The sequence below is a fragment of the Solanum stenotomum genome, chromosome 8, assembly GCF_019186545.1.
Source record: "Solanum stenotomum isolate F172 chromosome 8, ASM1918654v1, whole genome shotgun sequence".
Classification (NCBI taxonomy): Eukaryota; Viridiplantae; Streptophyta; class Magnoliopsida; order Solanales; family Solanaceae; genus Solanum; species Solanum stenotomum.
The window spans coordinates 53,596,932-53,620,218 of NC_064289.1; the positions used below are offsets into that span (position 1 = coordinate 53,596,932).

Genomic DNA, 23,287 nt, shown 5'->3' on the forward strand with positions numbered 1-23,287 from the left:
AGAAACATCAACCAACAACAAAAGTAAGGGAGGAAGCGCGAAAGAAAATTTATCCCCCATTAAAGTGCTGGAGGAGACCTGATGCTAAATGCAATCAGCTTGGACACGAAGCAGTGATTTGTAAAAATAAGGCCCTACATCAGAATGCAAATGCTCAAGTTGTTGATTAAGAAGAAGAGGATCATCTTTTTGTAGCACTAACCACATGACTAATGACAGTGGTCTATTCAAGGAATTGAAGCCCACTGAAGTTTCCAAGGTTCGGATAGGAAATAGAGACAAGCACTGGAATTGGAACTTTAACTATCAAGACAAGCACTGGCACAAAGAAAATTTCAGAGGTTCTTTATGTTCTTGAAATTGATCAAAATTTGCTAAGTGTAGGACATCTGATTGAAAAAGGATTCAGAATTTTTTTCGAAGGTCATCACTGACACTACTGGAAATGAGCAACTAGATTATTCCAGAAAGGCAAGCATTATTGTTGCTGAAGAAGGAAGATATGACAAGAGGATTACCAACTCTAGTTGATCACCTACCACGTTGTCAAGCTTGTCAATTTGGTAAGCAGAATAGGAAGCAACATGGCGGACTTCTCAAAGGTCACAACTGATTAACACAGATGTTGCAGGACCTCAAAGAACACTGTCCCTTAATGGTAGTCTATTCATTGACACTTATACAAGATTCTGCTGGATTTTTTTTCTTCATGAAATACAAATCAGAAGTGGCTGGAATTTTCTGGATGTTGAAGAAGATGATGGAAAATCAAAGTGGTTGCAGCACTCAATCCCTTGTGGTCTGACAATGGAAAAGAGTATAATTATGAAGAATTTAACAAATTTTGTGAGGAAGCAAGTATTACTCATGAGCTCACTACTCCAAATACTCCGCAACAAAATGGAATTAGTGAAAGAAGGAACCGATATATAATAGAGATGACGCGGTGCATGTTGCATGACAAAGAGTTGTCAAAAAGTTTTTGGGCGGAGGCAGCTAATACAACAGTATTTCTCCAAAACTGGCTTCCCACCATAGCATTGCAGAGTAAAACTGCATTCAAGGCTTGGAATGGATTCAAACCATCCCTAAAGCTTCATTAAAATATTTGGTTTTGTTTCTTTCTTTCATGTGTCGCAAGTTAAAAGAGACAAATTTGATAAAAAGTCAGTTCGTGAAATCTCTGTGGTTTATAGCTCATCCTCCAAGGCCTACAAAGTAATAGTCCACAAATTTGCCTTGCCTTATCAAGGAAAAGTTTGCCTTAGAACCTTGAGGATGACAACGCACATGAAGTGAGGTGAAGTGAAGCGCTCAACACGTTATGAGCCTCGCTTCAAGGCTTTAGTGTGCTTAAAGCGCGCCTTTGACTACACTGACTTCTATCTGAAACCTACCAACAAAGTAATGTGACAATTTGTAAGCCTACAGGGCATGAGGAAGCGCTTCAAGATTAAAAAAAATGGAGAAAGGCTATGGAGCATGAGATGCTAATGATCAAGAAAAACAATACTTGGGAGTTAGTTGACAGATCGAAAGATAGTAAACCATTGGACTAAATTGGGTGTGTAGAACCAAGCTTAGTTTTGATGGTTCTATCAATAAATACAAGGCTAGGCTTGTTTTCAAGGGATATGCCCAAATATTTGGTGTTGATTACTCAGAAACCCTAGCTCTAGTAGCCGGATTGGATACCATTAGACTGTTGCTAGCAATAGCAGCACAAAAGGGCTCGAAAATGTACCAGCTAGATGTGAAATCTGCTTTTTAAATGGTGTAGTGTGGAAAGAAATTTATGTAGAGTAGCCCGAGGGTTTCGTTGAGCAAGGAAAAGAAGAAAAAGTATGTCTGGTTAAAAAAACTTTATAGCTTAAAACAAGCTCCAAGAGTGTGGTATTAGGGTTTGTAGGAAGTGTATCTGAAGTTACTCTTTATGTCAAGCATAAAGGAATTGATCTTCTCATTGTTTCTGTTTTATGTTGATTTTTAAGCTCCAAGAGTGTGGTATAGCAGGATTGATGATCACTTGTTGAGTTTAGGGTTTGTAGGAAGTGTATCTGAAGTTACTCTTTATGTCAAGCATAAAGGAATTGATCTTCTCATTGTTTCCGTTTTATGTTGATGATCTCTTGGTGACGGGAAAAATTGTGTGGCTGGTTGAAGAGTTTAAGAAGAAAATGGTGCAAGTCTTTGAGATGACAGACCTTGGACTAATGAAATACTTTTCGGGAATGGAAATCAAGCAATGTTGTGATGAAATTTTTATCTGCTAAAAGAAGTATCCCGGGGAGATACTTAAGAAATTCCATATGGGAAATTGCAAGGCAACAAGCACACCAATGAATCTAAAGGAGAAGTTAAGCAAAGAGGATGGAATTGATAAAAGTGATGAAGGAAATTTTAGAAGCTTGATTGGATGCTTGATGTATCTCACTTCTACAAGGCAGATAATCTATTTGTTGCAAGTCATTTATCTAGATTTATGCATTGTGCTACTGAAATGCATTTGTGAGCAGCAAAAGGAATCATAAGACGCATTAAAGGTACTATCAAATATGCTGTCAAATTCAAGAAGTGTGAGAATTTCTAGCTGTATGGTTTCTCAGACAGTGATTGGGCTGGATCCATTGACGACATGAAAAGTACATTAGGATATTGTTTCAGTCTGGGATCAGGGATATTCTCTTGGTGTTCAAAAAAACAGGAAACTGTGGCACAATCGACAGCAGAGGTTGAATTCATTGCAACAACGACATCAACAAATCAAACCTTATGGTTGAGAAAAATATTTTCTGATTTGCATATGGAACAAAAAGTTAATGCACTAGCAATTTCGCATAATCCCGTGTTAGATGGGAAGACTAAACACTTCCATATCAAGCTATTTTTCTTGAGGGATGTGCAGAAAAACGGAGAAGTGATTCTTGTTTGTTGCAAATTTGAAGATCAACTAGCAAAAGTACTTACGAAATCCCTCTCTATCAACAAGTTCGAGTTACTAAGGCAAAAACATGGAATTTGCAGCTCCTAATGCAAGGAGTATTAGTTAGTTACTTTAGGACTGCAGTATCTATTTCTTAGTTTCTTATATTTCTCTTTTCAATTGTTTTAGGAGGTAGTTACCATGGTTAGCACCATGAGCTATTTCAGTTTATTTCTTGTATGTTTATGTATCTATTTTTCTATAGTGTTAAACACACTATACATAAGTTTTTCTCTCAATCATCTTCTTCATTTTTAGTTCCTTATAATTTCCTGCTTTCTCGTTTGTATCAAACTAGACATTCTCTTCATTGTCTTATTTTCCACTTTCTTATAAAAAAAATAATAGTTTCTGCATCTAACCCTTCATGTTTTAGATTCTTATTTGTAGCTGCATCAAATATCCTTTTTCATGTTCAGGTACTGAGTAATAAAGATTATTTACAAGAAGTATATGACCGCACTCCACTAGGGCGCCTGGGAGAACCATCTGAGGTTTCATCTCTTGTGGGATTCCTTTGTTTGCCTGCATCTTCCTACATCACCGGTCAGATAATCTGTGTTGATGGTGGAATGTCTGTAAATGGCTTCTATCCTCACCATGACTAGAGGAATAACTGCTTGTAGAGTTATGCTACAGATTTGCAGGAGAAAAGTTTGTCGCGTGTGCATCTCAAATGCATCATTGGCTGGACATTCCATGAGTACTGGAGAAGTGCTTCTTAGCAGGTTTGTTATTTTGTTTTGAAAACTGGATCAATTTTTCACATGACTTTGTGAGCATGCTAAGAGATTTTATTTTGTTCTGTCAGAATTTCGGCAAATATGAGGCCACTCATTAATTTTCACCTTCAGTTACTCCATTAAATGTTTTCTCATTTGAATAATTTGAGCTAATAATATTAATAATATTGTCATTAACAATAATATAATCATCATATATCATATTCATTCATTCATATATCATTTAAAGTGGGAAGCTCCGACCTTCAAAGTTGGATTAACATTTTGCCCCTCCACTAAATCAAAATAAAATTAATTATTTATTAATACTAATATTTTAGTTACATAATGGTGGATATGATGTTCAACAACTACACTTTAATTTTTTAGTTATGACATTATAATTATAATTGATTAGGTTAAATTCAATTAGAGTAGAAGACAAAATAATGTATAAAACTCTTCCAATTCAGTGACTCTTTGAATTTTGAAACCAAAATAAAATTTATGTATCATAATTCAATGTGCTCCATTAATAAATTTGTTAATGGTAAAATTTATGTTTCATAATTCCTATTTTAATTCAATGTGATAGCACTGTTGAAATTGATACAGTACAAAATTATTATTACAATGGCAAATCCAGACCTATAATAAGGAAACACATTAATGTGAGATCATGTTTGACAAGTGGTATTATTAATGTTGATTATGTCAAATCTTGTTATAATCTTGTAGATCCTCTAACTAAGTCCTTAACAAGAGAAAAGATTTGGAGTGCACATAGAGGGATGTGATTGAAATCTATAAATCCTTGAGACGTATAACCAGGTTAAATGAAAAAAATGAATCATATGATGACTTGTTCTGAAATATGTACTTTTTACTCCCTCCCTATGATGTGAATGTGTTGTTTCGTGTAGTGATTTGCAAAGGTTGAGTTTACAAAACTCTTAATGAAAATTTGTAGCCCATATGTGTGGAATGTTAAACTTACAAGAGCACTCTAGACAGATTTCACCTATATGAGTGTGGAAGTAGGTCACTTCCTATGAGAATTAGGCTTATTCTCAAAAGAACTCATGATACCGGGATAGCCCAAGGCAGTAACATGGTGGCTTTTAAAGCTGATTTCAACATCTTGATTATTATGTGTAGGCAGTGATATTTTATTAAGCATTCATAGTTCAATACTGAGACAACTACGACTTTGGAGTAAAAGTTACTGTTCTAGTAAGTAAAGGTTCAATGCAGAGAACACCTTCATTATGCATAGCAGTCTTCTTTTGGCTGATAAGCTGTCTTGTCCAATATTTAAATGAGTAGGGGATTTTTAATGTGGGAATTTTAGTATTATAAAATTATGCATATTTGCATTGCCATATTAATAATTTTCTGTCCGTTGGAGGTGTCTTACTTTCCTCTATTCATTGCTGCATTAGAACATTGGAGGTATGGTCTTTAGGCTTAATTGCGTTTGGTTATTGTCTGGGCTTTGGTTATTGCCTGGATGTGGTCTTCCAAAGGCCATTACTTCTCCATTAAAATTTCACTTTATTTCATTCTTTATGATATATGTAACCTCTAGGCCATTTATCTTTTCTATTATTAACCACTATATTCCTAATCATTGCAAGGAAAACTTCCTCACCTATAAATAGTGATGGTCTCCTTTGTTTTGTGTACAAGAAAATAGAGAGTACATAAAAGTTAGTCAAAAAAAGAGTTCTTGTTAGTTGAAGGGAGGTGTTCTTTTTTAGAGCTTTGGACTCAACTTTTGTACATAGACTAGTGGTGAATATTAACCACACATTAATACCTCTTAATGATATTAAGATTAATTCAATGTTTTAATTATTAATATCTATTCAGATTAATAAAAATAAATGTATTTAATGACTTAAGGTCTGAACCATTTGGATATAGACCTTCATAAAGTGCAAACAAAGTGATCAAAATTACCTGGTATATAAAGGTCGTTTTCTTTCTTTTTCCAAAAAGTTGTCATTGACTTGAGTCACAGACATTTTTTGCTCACCTCAACCATGTCTCCCAGAAATAACAGTATCTAAAAAACACTCACAAATACTCAAGGACAATTTTTCCATGAATTCAATTTGAAGTTAAACTTCAATTTCTTCTGGTATTTTAAAATTGGTTTCATAAAATTCACTCCAAATCACTCTCAAAAGTTCAAACTAGTTGCAAATTGCATTCATGTTTAAACATAACTTCAATTTCCAAATACAATTTTCAACTTGGAAAACAAATTCTACCCTTCTTCCTCTTCGTCTTCTTCTCCTTCTCTTTCTCCTTCTCCCCCTCCTTCTTCCGATGAACTTTCTTCTTCGATGCAAATACCTAGATAAAATTATATACAAAAATTGAAAAGAATTAAAAGTGATTTAGACTTGTTTCAAATAAAAATTAAACCTAAAAAATATATTTATGACATGTGTATATAATGTTGTAAAAAGTCATGTTGTTGAAATAACATCATGTGTTTCATGTGAACCCCATGCTTTCTTGGAAATACAAGTTTTCTTACTTCTGCCAAGAAGTAATAAATTGAAGTTTGTAATGAAAAAAATGAACTAAATTGCTACTGGATATTTCAAATAATATCAATTTTTGAAAGCATTTAGTTGTTAATATGGAAAACAATGTTTCTTTGAACACAAGAGGAGGTGATACTAGTCATTAATTTAAATTGAAGTTGCAGAAGGTTGATAACATAAGACTTATAAAAGACATTAAATTTAAAAGAAAATATATAGCTAATCTTGATGGTTGATAGGTATTGTTTCATAATGTATCGTATTATTGTACTTCTGTTGTAGTGTATCATACTGTACTTTTTTAATGAACAATATTTAGATACATTGTATCATTCTTCATCATTACATCATGTCATATGTCAAACAATTTGAATAATAAACCTATAAGAGAAGTAGAATATATGTTAGAGCCTCTACCAAAAGGTAGGGTAAAGGATACATATGATTATTAAATAATTGGTAAATGAAAAAAATAAAATGAAAATATTCATATCATGAAACAATCACACAAAATCGGTCGTGACACAAAATGAAATTTTTTTGTTGTTACCTAACAATAGATTTAACAATTCATACAATAAACTTTAATTAACAATCAAAACTAACCGGTACGTACCTTCGATAATAAATCTTCTGATGTCATTCAACTTTGCAGCAATATACTCCTGATTAGCAATCGTCACATTGTGGGAGGGTGTCTTGTGCACACAAGCTAAGGTTTGATGGAAGCAAAACATGCGATTATCAACATCTTTGTCCAACACTTCAACTTTTTTGTACCCATTAGTCTTAGTATCATACTCATACAAATGATCTTCTGCAAAGGTAGTTTTTACCACAAAATACACATCTTTACCACAAAATACACATCTTTACAATCTATCAAGACTGGAAAGCCTTTAATAATGTCCCGAGGGCCCAAAATAAAATTGTCCAAGATATGGGAAACCTTCCAATTGTTGTTTGAATTATTACAAGTACTAATGACTATGGACTTTTTGAAAATGGATACAAGGGTGAGTAAGCCTCGTGTCACCCCTAGCCATATATCGTGACCAATTAAGGTTTTACCATAGTTGAGATCAAATTGATCAACAAATTGAGGACGGTCAATTAGTATAGACTCTTCTCTCTTTGTATCAAAACCTAGAATGCTACTGTCACTTCTAAGCCAATATAGATAATTGTGCCAGTAAACAGGTGGACAGTAAAATGATAAAGAGATGGAAGTATTGGCTCTCAATTGGATTTCACGCCACACGCCAGATCTGTCCGATGAAAGTACATGAAATTTGTAGAAGCAACTGAAATTTTCTACTAGATTTGTAATGGTTACCAATTTATATGTATCTAGATAGGGTAATCAACAGCTAGGCCTGTATAAACATTCATATATGTTGACTCTGGGTATGGTGGGTAAGGTATTAACTGGTGCTCTCTGGTTGTTGGATTGAAAATACAATTAACCTTAATTTCCTCAAAGTCTACCAAAATTAGCCCATTACATGAGGCCAAAAGATTAAAATCACACGATAAATACGTTGAACATTGAATGATTGCACTAGGGTTTAAGGAAATTTTGTAGAAACTTGTGGATAAAAAAATTGATGAATAGATGAGTTCTGCAGAATAATTTTGTTGATTTTGGATCAAAAGTTTGGAAAAATTAGGATCGGAAATCCTACCTTCATATTTCTTGCTTAAAACTTTACACTGAATTGCAAACTTTAAGGGCATGTGCGAGATGATTTTTTCAACCATATCATCATTAAATCCCATGTGTTCCTTTGCTTTATTGTTGTTTGTCATGCCCTTAATTCGTTTCATTCTTTCTTTGGAGTGTATAAAGGAACACTTCAAATGTTTTACTGAGAAACAGTCATTGTTTTCATTGGTGTTAAATAGTATACAACTTTATTTGGTAAATCTCCGAAGTGATTTGGAAGATCCACATTAACAATCAATGAACCATATATATTGATTTTTAATAAATCTTATCCAAAAGGATATCAAAATAATAAATAATATATATGATATTTAAATCTCTCATAAGAGTATAAGTACGTTTAATGAATAAGTGAATTTACCTTATTTAGTCATCAATATAAACCACTTATTTTGGTCCAAGAAAAAAATTAAAATATATCAAGATAAATTATAATTAATTATATAATGTCTCACGACTCAAAAACAATATATAGAACTAGGCATTAGGGTAGTTACATCGGGTCCCATTTTAGCCCTAGAGACTTATATAATAGGTCTCAATAGCGCATTAAGCAGGGCCAGTCCAGCTGACATGTTCAGGCCTCACTACAGGCTTCTGAGGGTGACTGGTATAGTCAAGTTGATGTTGGCTTGAGTCAGAGTCGAGATGGTTCCAGTAAGGTGTTGTATTCTGTGATAGACAGTACTTTATGGGTCAATCGACATAGAGTTGTTACGACTGTGGGAGACTTTGGTCATTGGTTTAGAGATTTCCCCTTGTATATATGGATTGCTCTAGCTTTATAGACAACTCTACCAAATCCACCAGTAGCACCTCCAGTTAGAGGTAGAGGCTAGGGTAAGGACCATCGTGGTGGTCATCAGGGTATTTGAGGTCGTCCCTTAGGAGGCATGTCAGGTGTAGGACAAATACCTAAGGTAGAGACAGATATGCTACCTTGTATGCAGCTCCAGCGAGGGCGGAGGCTAAGACATCATACGATGTGATCACATGTATGATTCTATTATGACATTAGCCTACCTCAACTTTATTTGATCTGAGCTCTACCTTTTCTTATGTGTCTGTTTATTTTGCTTCTCATTTGAGTATGAGTTCGGATCCTTTAGTAGCGTCGTTGTGTGTGTTGACCTCTGTGGGTGAGTCTTTAGTAGTGGATCAGGTGTTTGGTGTCTATCCAAGGACGTGACATCCAAGTTGACCTTATTTTGCTTGATATGTTATACTTTGATATCATTATGGGCATGGAATGATTATCCCCTAAATGCGTGATCTTAGATTGCTTCTCTAAGGCTATTACCTTAGTCATACATGGTATTCCACAGTGGTGTGGTAGGGCTCTTGTAGTAGCACAGCGATTGGAGTTATTTCATTTATTCGGCCTTGGAGGCTAGTGGTTAGCAGTTTTTTATCTTTGTCACGCCTCGAGGCTACCCCTTTGACGTAATACAGAACCTAGGATCACAAATGACCCCAAGCTAACCCTGAACTGGCATATCATAAGCATACTTAAAGATTTACTGAAAATAGAAATACTGAGCGAAAGCTTAAACATGATATAAAATGAAATGATGGGAATAATTCTAAGTCTGAATATATAAAAGACTGAGAGTTCAATAACAACTGAAAGATCAAGCTCCAAACTAAAATTGAATCTAACTATGTTCGAAAAAAAGTCTCCAACTGACTAGAGATGTTGGGATATGACCCAGCTAAACCTAGCAAAATTGAAACTTAAAAGACAAAATGAAAGAAAACATGTCTATTGTCCTCGAAGAACGAGGACTCACCACTGATACTGATGAACTGGAGATCGGGAACTGATCTATGTGTGATCTGAATGTTGAGGACCTGAGCCTACATCACGAGAAGATGTAGCGCATAGTATGCGTCAGTACTTGAAAGGTACTGAGCAAGCAGGATAAGATAAAACTAAACAACAATACATAACTGAAATAAAGCATGCTGAACAATGATATAAGATTAACATAATGAATATACTGAACACACTAAACATTAACTAAAGTGAGTACAATGACCAAGTACATAACATGCTGAAACTGAATACTGAGATATAACTGGTAACCTGGTCAATGCACTAGAATTTGACTATGGGAGCTACTAATAACCGACATAAAACTACATGAGCTAAAAGTGAAGTCCGAAATATTACCCCATCGAGAGGACCCAATATACCTTGCCACGGGTATAAAGGCATGCCTGGTGTGATTACTAAATATGATGCCCACATAGGGGACTTAACCTATGGGGGCACGTAGTTCTGGGACTATGAGGGTGATTGACCCTAGTTCACTCGGTATTAAGCCTACTCCCAACTAGGATTTATAAAATACAACATAACTGCAACAAACTGGATAGCTCGAGATTCTGACATGCTAACTGAAAATGCAACATTAAGTAACTGATAATGAAACATTTGTAAACTGATGCATGTAAATCTGAATAAACTGACCTAGATGTGTAATTCATGATCTAAACGAATCTACACAACTAGGGTTCTGAATTTCATGCAAGAACATTGTTACGAAAATGAATTATTCTTATTTGGATTAGTCTAACAGCTAAATCACAGCAATAATATGAAATTCTAGAAACCCTAAGTCTAAACATAATGAAGGGAATCAAGAATCTGACTGAATTCTAGGGACCCAATGGGTGAAAAGAACCCACTAGTGAAATCCCACATACCTGGTGACAAATTTCATAGGGAAATCTTTCGATTTCGAAGCTGAAACTTGAGGAAACCTTGTTGAGTTCTTGGAGAGGGTTTGGTCGATGCTTTCTCATTTTCGCTCTATGTTTGCTAAATTTTGGTGAATGAATTGATGTGGGTAAAGTTTAATCAAGTTACTAGGCTAAAACTGACCAAAACAATGTAGTTTAGGGGTTAAACAGTGTAGTTTAGGTGTCCAACGCATAGGAAAAAGACCAAACGACACTTGCCTTAAAAGTTTTTGGAGCCAACTAACGGATCGTGGATAGACCGACGGTCCGTCCTGGTCAATTGTTGTTCGACTTCAGAGGAGGGGTGCTGAGGGTATCGATCCACGAATCGTGGTCCCACCTACGGTTCGTAGGTCCTGGCGTGGTTGACCCTTGGCTGAAATTTCTAGACTTTTTGGGGAAGGGCTGCAAGTGGCCAACCACGGACCCCACCTACGGTCCATGGGTCAACCTCGGTCCATAGGTGGCACCTACAACTTCTGGAATTCTGCATTCCTGGTTTGTCTAGAATATGGGGTGTTACATTCTCCCCGGCTCCCTCTTGGATTCGTCCTCAAATGAAGACTAAACTAGATGAATATGGAAGGAAAGAGCTGCAAACCCTACCACTAAGTATCGGAAATTGAAATCTGACTGAACTTAGTTTAAAGAACATGCAAATATGCTGAAAATTCAAGTATAACAGAAGGAACATGATACTAAGACTAATTTTACGCATGAGTAACTGAAAGATTGGAGAGGAACTATGACCTCAAGCTGGAATGGAATCAGAATGAAAGAGGTGAGGATACTTGGCCTTCATGGCTACTTCTGCTTCCTAAGTAGCTCCCTCTAAGGGTTGACTGCACTACAAAACCTTCACTGAAGCGACTTCTTCGTTTCTCAACCTTAGAACCTGACGATCAAGAACCTCAACTGGCACATCCTCATAAGTGAGACTATCTTTCACAGCCATACTTTTCAATGGTACTATAGATGTTGGATCACCCACACACTTCTTCAACAGCGAAATGTGAAAGACCAGATGCACCGCTGCTAGTTCTATTGGAAACTCTAACTCATAAGCCACTTTACCAACTCTTTTCAAAATCTTATAAGGGCCTACATATCTAGGACTGAGCTTCCCTTTCTTTCCAAATCTCATCACCCCCTTCATAGGTGACACTTTCAAGAAAACCCAATCATCAATTTGGAACTCCAAGTCCATTCTCCTTACATCTGCATAGGATTTTTGGCGACTCTAGGTTGTCTTAAGTCTATCTATGATGAGTTGAACTTTTTCCATAGCATCAGGAACCGAATCTGGTCCTATAAAGGCTGATTCACCTACTTCAACCAACTAACTGGAGATCTACATCTATGTCCATACAATGCCTCATAAGGGGCCATCTAATTGCTGGAATGGTAGCTATTATTGTAGGCGAACTCTATCAGAGGAAGGTGATCATCCCAACTACCCTTGAAGTCGATCACACAAGCTCTCAACATGTACTCTAAGGTCTAGATGGTACGCTCTTCCTGAACATCCGTCTATGGATGAAATGTTGTGCTGAGGTTAACCTGAGTACCAAGACCTTTCTGAAATGACTTCCAAAAATGAGAGGTAAACTGATGACCTCTATCTCAGATGATAGACAAAGGAACCCCATGCAACCTGACTATCTCATTAATATAAATCTTGGCGCAGTCATCCGCTGAATCTGTAGTTTTGACAGCCAAAAAGCGAGCGGACTTAGTAACTCTGTCTACTATCACCCAAATGGAGTCATGCTACCTGCGAGTACGAGGTAGACCTGTAATGATGTCCGTGTTTATCACTCTCCACTTCCATGTAGGAATGTTAATCCTTTGAGTCATACCTCCTGGTTTCCGATGTTCTACCTTCACTTGCTGACAATTTGGGCACTTAGCCACAAAATTTGTTATATCATTTTTCATGTCATTCCACCAAAAGACTTCCCGCAGATCACGGTACATCTTAGTGGCACCTGGATGAATAGAATACTTGGAGTTATGGGATTCTGTAAGGATCTGTTGTCTCAACTCTCCCACCTTCGGGACACATAAACGACCCTGATAGCGAAGCACACCATCTCCCCCTTGGAGAAAACCTCAACTTTGTCAGATGAACCGCACCCTTCAGTTAAAGCAATATAGGATCACTGTCTTGTTTCTCCTTAACATCCGCTACCAATGAAGATTCTGACCCATTGGACTTCTACACCACCATCTGATATGCTCATGAAGTAAACTCCTAAGCGAGTAAGCCGGTGAACATCCTTTGTTAGTTCTTTCCTTTCTTCCTCAACATGCTACACTACCCATAGATAGTCTGCTAAGAGCATCAACTACTACATTGGCCTTATCAGGATGGTAAAGCACATTCATATCATAGTCCTTGAGGAATTCAAGCCATCTCCTATGGCGAAGATTCAACTCTTTCTGGGTGAATACATATTGAAAGCTCTTATGGTTTGTGAAAATATCTACGTGAACACGATACAAGTAATGTCTCCAGATCTTTAGGGTAAATACTATGGCTGCAAGCTCGAGCATGAGTCGGATAGTTCTTCTCATACACCTTAAGCTGTCTAGAGGCATAAGCTATAACCTTACCTCGCTGCATCAACACACAACCTAGGTCGAATCTGGATGCATTACAATAGATCACATAACCATCTGAACCCTCTGGTAGAGTCAAAACAGTAGTTATAGTCAACCTAGTTTTCACACTCATCTGACCACTGAAACTTAACCTTCTTCTGAGTCAACTTAGTTAATGGAGAAGCTATGGATGAAAATCCTTCCACGAACCTTCTATAATAACCTGCCAAACCCAAGAAACTTCTGATATCTGTAGGAGATCTCTTCGCTAGATACTATATGCCCAAGGAAAGCAACTGATTGCAACCAAAACTCGCATTTGCTAAACTTAGCGAATAATTGGCGATCTTTGAGAGTTTGTAGAACAACCCTCAAATGAGTCATATGTTCTTCCTTATTCCTAAAGTAAATGAGGATATCATCAATAAACATGATGACGAACAAGTCCAAATATTATTTGAACACCCTGTTCATCAAATCCATGAAAGCTACAGGAGCATTGGTTAGTCCAAATGACATAGCTACAAATTTATAATGACCATACCGAGTTATGTAGGCTGTTTTCGGGATGTCACTATGTCTGACTATAAGCTGATGATAACCGGATCTAAGGTCTATCTTCGAGAAAAGACTAGAACCTTGAAGTTGGTCGAACAAGTCATCAATCCTAGGGATAGGGTACTTATTCTTGATTGTGACTTTGTTCAACTGTCTATAATTAATGCACATCCTGAGAGACCCATCTTTCTTTTTCATGAACACTGGTACACCCCATGGGGAAATACTAGGTCTGATAAAGCCCTTATCTAGAAGGTCTTTCAATTGCTCTTCCAATTCCTTAAGCTTAGCTGGAGCCATTTTGTAAGGAGGAATAGAAATAGGCTGGGTATCTAGAAGGAGATCAATTCCAAAGTTGATTTCCCATTCGGGAGGAACTCCGGGAAGATCTTCTAGAAACACTTTTGGGAACTCATTAACTACTGGAACTGACTCAAGAGTTGGGGTTTCGGAGCTTGAATCCTTAACCCGAACTAGATGATAGATATACCCCTTCGAGATCATCTTTCTGGCCTTAAGATAAGAGATAAATCGACTCATAGGCACTAAGCTACTACCCTTCCATTCTAAGATTGGCTCGTCTGGAAACTGAAAAAGAATGATCCTAGTTTTACAATCGACTGAGGCAAATAGGAATGTAACCAATCCATGCCTAGAATGATATCAAAGTCTACCATTTCTAATTCTACAAGATCTGCTGAGGTGACTTTCTGGGAGATTGTGACGGGGCAATTTCTATATACCCGTCTAGATATAACTGGGTCACCAACTATAGTAGAGACTGAGAAGTGTTCTGAGAGAGTTTTTGGATTGACATCGAAGTTCATTGCTATATAAGGAGTTAGAAAGGAAAGAGTAGCCCCTGGATCTAACAAAGCATAAACATCTACGTGAAAGACTCATAGCGTACCAATAACCACATCAGGCGAATCTTCCTGATCTTTGGCGAGCATGGAGAGCAACAACCTATTATGGCGCTGACCGCCACCTGTACCAAACGTAGTACCCTATTTAGTCGGGCGACCTGCTGGTGTTGCTGAAGCTTTAGACTGAGCCTTACTAGTGTTACCTCCTTGACCCTGTTTAGAAGAAGGGCAATCCCTCAACCTGTGACCAGTCTGACCACATCCAAAACATCCATCCTTTCCTGCAAGACACTCACCTGGATGGTTCTTATTACACTTTGGACAAGTTGGGTAGGTTCTGGTAACTGAAACACTCCCTTGAGACTTAGAGCCTGATGCCCTAACTTTTTGATCCTGTCTAAACCTGGGGGATGGAGAACTAGCTGATAAAGATGCTGGGGCTTAAGATTTTTGTTGAAACTACGAGCGATTTTCACCACCCGATTTCTGCTGAAAGTACTCATAGTGAATGTCCTAGCCTTTTTGTTTTCCTTAACTAGTTCTCTAAGCTTATCTCCCTCAATCTGTTGAGCATGAGTCATAAGCCTAGAGATAGTCATATCATCTAACAACAATGCATTTCTGCACTCTGTCTTCACCAAGCCAGATACTCCAAATAAGAACTTACTCATCTGCGCCCTGGGATCGGCAACCATATGTGGAGCATACCTGGAGAGCTGGGTGAACTTAAGTCCATACTCTTGGACCGAAGTAGAACCTTTGTCTCAAATTCATGAATTCATGAGCCTTAGCCTCTCTTAACTCTCTTGGAAAGAACCTGTCCAGAAAAGCTCCAGTAAAACACTCCCAAGTTACAGGAGCTACATTCTCACCCCTATTTTCCTTCCATTGAGTGAACCAAATGTGAGCTACATCCTTGAGCTAGTAGGACTCCAACTCTACCCTATCATTCTCAGTTACTTGCATCACTTCAAAGATCTTCTTGATCTCATCAATAAAGTTCCTGGAGGTCCTTACCAACTTGCGACGCTAGAAACTCAAGCGGATTCATCCTCACAAAATCACGGACCCTAGCTGCCACTAACCCACCACTAGCATTTGCAGGAACTGGAACCTACTGATTGTTCTAGTTGGCTACAATCTAGGCCAAAAGTTGAATGACATTCCGAAATTCAACATTCGAAACCTCATGATTTGGGACTGGAGGAGATGCGTTAGCGTTGCGCGCATTGGCATTCCTTGGGTAAGTTCTACGAGGAGGCATGATCCGATAACGCATAACGTCGAGTTAGAAAGATGATCATTCCCACGCACGATAGAATAACAAAAAAGTGAAGTTTTTCTTAAGACACTTCGTAGCCTCCCCCTCATAAGTGTGGCGCTCTTAACACTCATGAAAGGGACTCTACTTAGTGCGGTTTTTCAGACATCCTAAAACTCTTGAACCTAGTGCTCTGATATCAAATTTTTCACACCCCGAGGCTACCCCTTTGACGTAACACAGGACCTAGGATCACGAATGAACCCAAGCTAACCCTGAACTGGCATATCATTAGCATACTTAAAGATTTACTGAAAATAGAAATACTGAGCAGAATCTTAAACATGATATAAAATTAAATGATGGGGAATACCCATTCTAAATCTGAATATATAAAAGACTGAGAGTTCAATAACAATTGAAACATCAAACTCCAAACTAAAACTGAATCTAACTATGTTCGGAAAAAAATCTCTAACTGACTAGAGATGTTGGGGTATGACCCAGCTAAACCTAGCAAAATTGAAACTTAAAAGACTAAAAATGAAAGAAAACATGTCTATCGTCCTCGAAGAANAATACTGAGCGGAAGCTTAAACATGATATAAAATGAAATGATGGGAATACCCATTCTAAGTCTGAATATATAAAAGACTGAAAGTTTAATAACAACTGAAAGATCAAACTCCAAACTAAAACTGAATCTAACTATGTTCGGAAAAAAATCTCTAACTGACTAGAGATGTTGGGGTATGACCCAGCTAAACCTAGCAAAATTGAAACTTAAAAGACTAAAAATGAAAGAAAACATGTCTATCGTCCTCGAAGAACGAGGACTCACCACTGATACTGATGAACTGGAGATCGGGAATCGATTTATGCGTGATTTGAATGTTGAGGACCTGAACCTACATCACGAGAAGATGTAGCGCCGAGTATGCATCAGTACTTGAAAGGTACTGAGCATGCAAGATAAGATAAAACTGAACAACAATGCATAACTGAAATAAAGCATGTTAAGCAATGATATAAGATAAACATAATATATATACTGAACATACGAAACATGAACTAAACTGAGTGTAACGACCAAGTACATAACATCCTAAAACTGAATATTGAGTTTCATAATGTATCATATTATTGCATTTATGTTGTATTGTATCGTATTGTATTATTTTAATGAACAAAATATTTAGTTACATTATATTATTCTTCGTCATTACATCATGCCACAAGTCAACAATTTGAATGGTAAACATATAAGAGAAGTAGGGTGTGGGGTAGAGCAACTATCAAAAGGTAGGGTAAAGGATAAATATGATTATTAAATAAAAGGTAAATAAAAAATGAAATTAAAATATTAATATCATGACACAATCACACCAAATCTGTCGTTACACAAAATGAAATTTTTCGTTGTTACCTAACAATAGATTTAAACGATTGATACAACAAAGTTTAATTAACAATCAAAACTAACTGATATGTACCTTTGATAATAAATCTTCTGATTTCATTCAATTTTGCAGCAATATACACCCGATGAACAATCATTACATTATTGGAGGGCGTCTTATGGACACAAGCTAACGTTGGATGGAAGCAATACATGCGATTATCAACAAAATTGTCCAAAATATGGAAAACCCTGCAATTGTTGCTTGCATTATTATAAGTAGCAATGCCTATTGACTTTTTGAAAATGGATACAAGGGTGAGTAAGCATCTTTCCACCCTTAGCCATATATCATGACAGTGAAGATTTTACCATAGTTGAGATCAAAATGATCAATGAACTGAGGACGGACAATTTGTATAGCCTCTTCTCTCTTTGTATAAAAGCTAGAACACTACTGTCACTTGTAAGCCAAACAAAGATAATTGTTTCAGTAAACAAGTAGACAATAAAATGATAAAGAGATGGAAGTATTGGCTCTCAATAGAATTTCACACCACACGCCAGATCTATCTGATGAAAGTACATGAAATTTGTAGAACCAGTTGAAATTTTCAACCAAAATTCTAATGGTTACCAATTTATATGTATCTAAACTAGGGTAATCAACATCTAGGCATGTATAACCAGTCACATATGTTGACTCTAGTATGGTATTAACTGGTGTTCTTTGGTTATTGGATTGAAATTACAATAAATCATAATTTCCTTAAAGTCTAACAAAATTAGTCCATTGCATGAGGCCAAAAGATCAACATCGCACGATAAATTCATTGAACATTGAATGATTGCAGTGGGTTTTAAGAAAATTTTGTATAAACTTGTGGATAAAATATGTGATGAATAGATAAGTTGTGTATAATAAGTTTGTTGATTTTGGGATAAAAGTTGGAGAAAATAAGGATTCAAAATCCTACTTTTAAATTTCTTGCTTGAAACTTTACATTGATTTACAAACTTCAAGGGCAAGTGTGAGATGATTTTTCCAACCATATCATCATCAAATTCCATGTGTTCCTCTGCTCTGTTGTTATTTGTCATGCCCTTAATTCGTTTGATTCTTTCTTTAGAGTGTATAAAAGAAGACATTAAATGATTTGCTGAGAAAAAATCATTATTGTTATTGATGTTAAATAGTATAAAAGTCCAATAAGATATCAAAATAATAATCTCTGAAGTGATTCGAAAGATCCACATTAACAATCAATGAACCATATATATTGATTTGTAATGAATCTTACCCAATAAGATATCAAAATAATAAACCCTTCGGGGTGGCCCAGTGGTTTGAGCTTGGGACTTCCATGTTGGAGGTCTCAAGTTCGAAATCCCTTGCCAGCGAAAGCAAGGGGTTTGCCTTTTGGGTCGAGCTCGTCGCACCAGGCTTGCCTAGTGCGGGTTATCTCTGCTATGTGATTTGCGAGCTATTGCATAGGAGCGGGGGTTTTACCTTGTGCGCACCCAAAGGATAGCGGCTACGGGTTTCCCTTGTCATCAAAAAACAAAGATATCAAGATAATAATAATAATAATAATAATAATAATATATATATATATCGTGTAAAGTATAAGTACGTTTAATGAATTAGTGAATTATTTTATATAGTCATCAATATAAAACACTTATTTGGTCCTATTCGTACAATTGTAATGTACCAGGAAAATTGAATATATCAAGATATATTATATGTCACGATGCAAAAACACAAGTTGTGATGACAACTATATATGTTTACAACCATTAGATAAGTCAACCTAATAAGTTTAACAATTCAACTTAATGAATAAAGTGGAAAGGTAAGTAACAAGAAAAATTGAAACACCACCCAAGATTTGGCGTCATAAGTTGTAACGACTTGAATTGTCGTTATTCAAAGGCACCAGTGCAGAATTCCAACATTCTTAAAAATGTGTTGCCAATTTAAAAATGAGGTACACGACGATATTATTAAAATTTGAATTGAATTGGACTGACATCAGCATGCAATAGCGGGATGCCTCCACTATGGCAATGCTTCCGCTATGTCAAGCCGATGACAACGCCTATTTCCTCCATCAACGGAACCTAGAAATTCAGCTGATCCAAAAATTCTCAATGATGAGAACAACAATTAATAGAAAATCCTTGCAGACATTAAGAGCGTGTTTGGTATGAAGGAAAATATTTTCCAATTTTCTCATGTTTGATTGGGTAAAATGTTTTCCAAATCAACTTATTTTTCTCAAATTTAAGGAAAATGACGTTCCTTCAATAATTAAAGGAAAACATTTTTCAATACTCTCCTCCAACTTCAAATTACAATTATTTTTTTAAAAAAAATCAATCAATTCTTTTTAAGAAAAAATATTCAATACTCTCCTCCAACTTCAAGTTACAATTATTTTTAAAAAAAATCAATCAATTCTTTTTAAGAAAAAATATTTTCAACTGTTATAAAATAAAGACTAAACTAAAATCATGTGAAAGAGAAAAGAAAGAGAAGATAAAAAGTACAGAAGTAAGAGGTGTAACTAATTTTTTAGTGTTCACTTCATTAACCATTTGTAGTGTCTTTTATAGACACAAAAGGGTAATACATTTCTTGGAGAAGGGAGCTTGCTACAGTAATTTTACTTGGTCATCAATTTGCCACAATGTGAGGCTTACATGGCATCCAATTTTACAACACTCCACGTTGGATGTCCGTGTCAAAGAAAATCTTGTAGAGCTACTTATAAGAACCTGCTTGTGTAAGTTGTTTATAGAAACATGTTTGCAGAATTGTTTGTAAGTTGCATAGATACACTTGCTTGCGGAGCTGTTTGTAAGTTGTCTTCTTCAAGCTTATCTAGAAAATTGTGTAATAGCCATCACAATATGATGTATTTAGTATTCATTGCAGTTCACCAATAGATAATGTGTCTCGTTAAAACATTACTAGGAAAAAACCCTGTGGGAAAAAGTCCTAGTGAAGGAAAAAGAGTACACATATCTAATAATACGCATTGAGAGTTGCCTCATTAAAAACCTTACCAGGAAAACCAAATGGGACAAAACCTTGGTTAAGGAAAAAAGAGTGCAACGCGTATTATACTCCTCCTGATTAAACCTGTCGCGCCCCGAGCCTACACCCTGGACGTGGCTGGCACTCGAAGACCATTGTTGGCCCCAAGCGAACCCTTGGCCTGGCTTACTTAACTCAGCGGAAGACAATATTCATATCTATAATGATCAATGAACTTAACTGAACTGAATAATAACATAACTGAGAATGTTTCAAAGATTAAACATTCAACTTGGCCAAAAGTGGCAACCCAAGTCTTAACATAAGATCAAATGAGAAAACTAAAGAACTAACAATTGACTATCTATGAAGCCTCTAAAACAACTGAGATGGATGTTGGGACAAACCCCACAACATCCTAATGAACTAAACTAGAAACCAAATAAATGAGTCCTCCGAAATACAAGGAGGCTCACCAACAGACTCTGAATGCTCAAACTGGATCAACGAGGCATTGGATGCTGATCTTGCGTCTGCATCATAATAAGATACAGGCCAACTGGCTTAAGTACATTAAATGTACGAGTATGCGAGTTGGAATGCTAAACAATACATAGGCTTGAAAAGATTCTGGAGGAAACACTTACCTTGGCTCTTCTCAACTTCTGAATAACTCAACTCAATATAAAGCAATAAAACACATGTGATATATATATATATATATATATATATATATATATAACAAAAAAAATCTTATAAAACAACTGTAAACAATCTTAGTTCGTTAAAGATAAAGCGATAACAAACTTAACTTTACTCATTTAGAAAGTAATATAACTTCTGTGGGAGATTCTCTAACCGCCAACCATCACTATGAGCCTAAGTGATGGTACAGCGTTTTACCTCCCGTTACCAAGGACCATCATATACCTTGCCATCAGTATAGAACCTGAACTACTAAGTGGATCCACTAGTCTATGCTGAAAAGCGCTAAAGAATCATCTAAAAAGTATGACCCTTTTTCTGCCAATGATGGCTACATGGTTTATCAGGGCTTGAGTTAATATGAACTCGCATCCCCATATCAGTGCTCAATACTACTCCCAAAAATATACTTAGCTCTTATGTTTTAAAACAACTTCTTTATTTGGTTTGAGATAAATACTCAAAACTTAGCTTAAAAGCTCTCTTGGAATCGATGTTCCCTTTTCTCGGTCAAATGTGAAAATATTTATAAAATCTTTGGGAATACATAGTTCCCTTATAGCTTTTTGAGAAATGAACTCAACTCTTTACTCTTTGCTTAACTTGAAACTTAAGTCTTAAAACATAGTTAAAACGTTTGTTAAAGACTTTTGAAACCTTCAAAAACTTTGCTTCGACTTGCTCTTAACTTTTAGACTTGACGCTTAACCTCTTTTGACTTTGATCCTAACTTTCCTTGAATTTTATAATGGATTCAAGGTTCATGATCTCATATTTATGGATGATTTCATGATGTTTAGATGTACCTTAGAGTGTTGAAATCAACTTAGAAACATAGGTACTTTGCTAGGGAACAAATGCGAAAAGGTGAGGAACGAATGAGGAGAACTGGCGTCCCTAGCGCTCTGGGAGGTGCGGGGCGCCAGCCCTCAAAGTTCAAAGAACTTTCTATGGCGCTCTGGCTGGCACGACGCGCTAGAGGCCAAAGTTCAGAGGAACTTTTGTGGCGCTCTGGCAGGCACGGAGCCCCGATCCCTTGCCCAGAAAATCCCCGATTTTTCTCCTTCGTTTTTCATCTCTAAATCCTCTAAACTTCAATGGTTCTTTCCCAAAACATTTAGAATAATTAGTACCATCAATATACAATAGATTCAACATGAAATTTCACCCGGAAACATGAATCAAATCATCAAGAAACCTCTACAACACAACCCCCAAGAATTTAACAAAACTTTCAACAATGTTCATCAAGAACTCAATTTCTAATCATTCAAAGACTTAAATTCGCTGAATTGAATCATGTTTGGTGCGTGGGTGAACTAACCCAACATTATGTAGTCTCACATACCTTGTAGGGATCACCCCCGACGAATTCCACAAGTTCAACTTCAACGATCTTGGCGATTCTTGATTTCTCTTCTCCTTTCTCCTATTTTCTCTTTTCTCCAAGCCCTAGCGTGAATTCTAATTTTTCTAAACTGACCAAAATCTCGTTTTACCCCAATAAATCTCCTAAAAATGAATTACAGTAATTAGGTAAGGAAAAGACTAAATTACCCTTCCAAACCCGGATTAAACTTTTCTTAATCCAACAGCTCAACTTCCGAAGGGCATAACCTACTCATACGAACTCGGAAACGCGCAAACTTGGAGTCGTTTGAAGATAATTCCAAGAGCTTTCCAACCATATTTGGAACTACTCCTAACTCATCCTGAGCTAGGAGTTATGGTCGTTTGAAGTTGACCAAAAACTCACTTTAACTTAAAATTTTCTAGATTTCCGTATACTTTCCAAAAACGACTATTTCAAGATTTTTAAACTTCTTTCTAGTTTTTTCTAGTTATGAGATATTACAATATCTCCCCCTTGGGAACATTCATCCTCGAATGAGATTACTCTTACTAGGCTTAGTGCGTCACATCAAATTCAAACACCCAATAAGCAATTACAATCAAACAACATGCTCACTCATAATTTAAAGAGCACTAAGAAGAAAATTAGTACCTTGGCCTGCATTTTCTCCCAACTCAAAGAGATGTGGATATCTCTTCTTCATATCCTCCTCAACTTCCCAAGTAGCTTCTTTAACAAATTGGTTCCTCCAAAGGACTTTAAC

General features: G+C 36.4%; 1 protein-coding gene and 1 long non-coding RNA gene across 3 annotated transcripts in view; both read left to right on the forward strand.

The window, feature by feature from the left end:
• The window catches only part of LOC125872752 (tropinone reductase homolog At2g29260, chloroplastic-like), an 11,889-nt gene extending 8,196 nt beyond the window's left edge, over positions 1-3,693 (forward strand). The window contains exon 5 of one of the 2 annotated variants that reach the window (XM_049553532.1): positions 3,403-3,693. In XM_049553532.1, the coding sequence (XP_049409489.1) occupies positions 3,403-3,591 (189 nt within the window). In that variant the 3' untranslated portion in view covers positions 3,592-3,693. The remainder of the gene's footprint in view (positions 1-3,402) is intronic. The other variant, XM_049553533.1, reaches the window with a different exon arrangement.
• Positions 1-3,893, forward strand: part of LOC125872767 (uncharacterized) — a 66,073-nt gene extending 62,180 nt beyond the window's left edge. Inside the window, exon 3 of the long non-coding RNA XR_007447156.1 lies at positions 3,712-3,893. This is a non-coding gene — a long non-coding RNA (uncharacterized LOC125872767). The remainder of the gene's footprint in view (positions 1-3,711) is intronic.
• Positions 3,894-23,287: the final 19,394 nt, after the last annotated feature.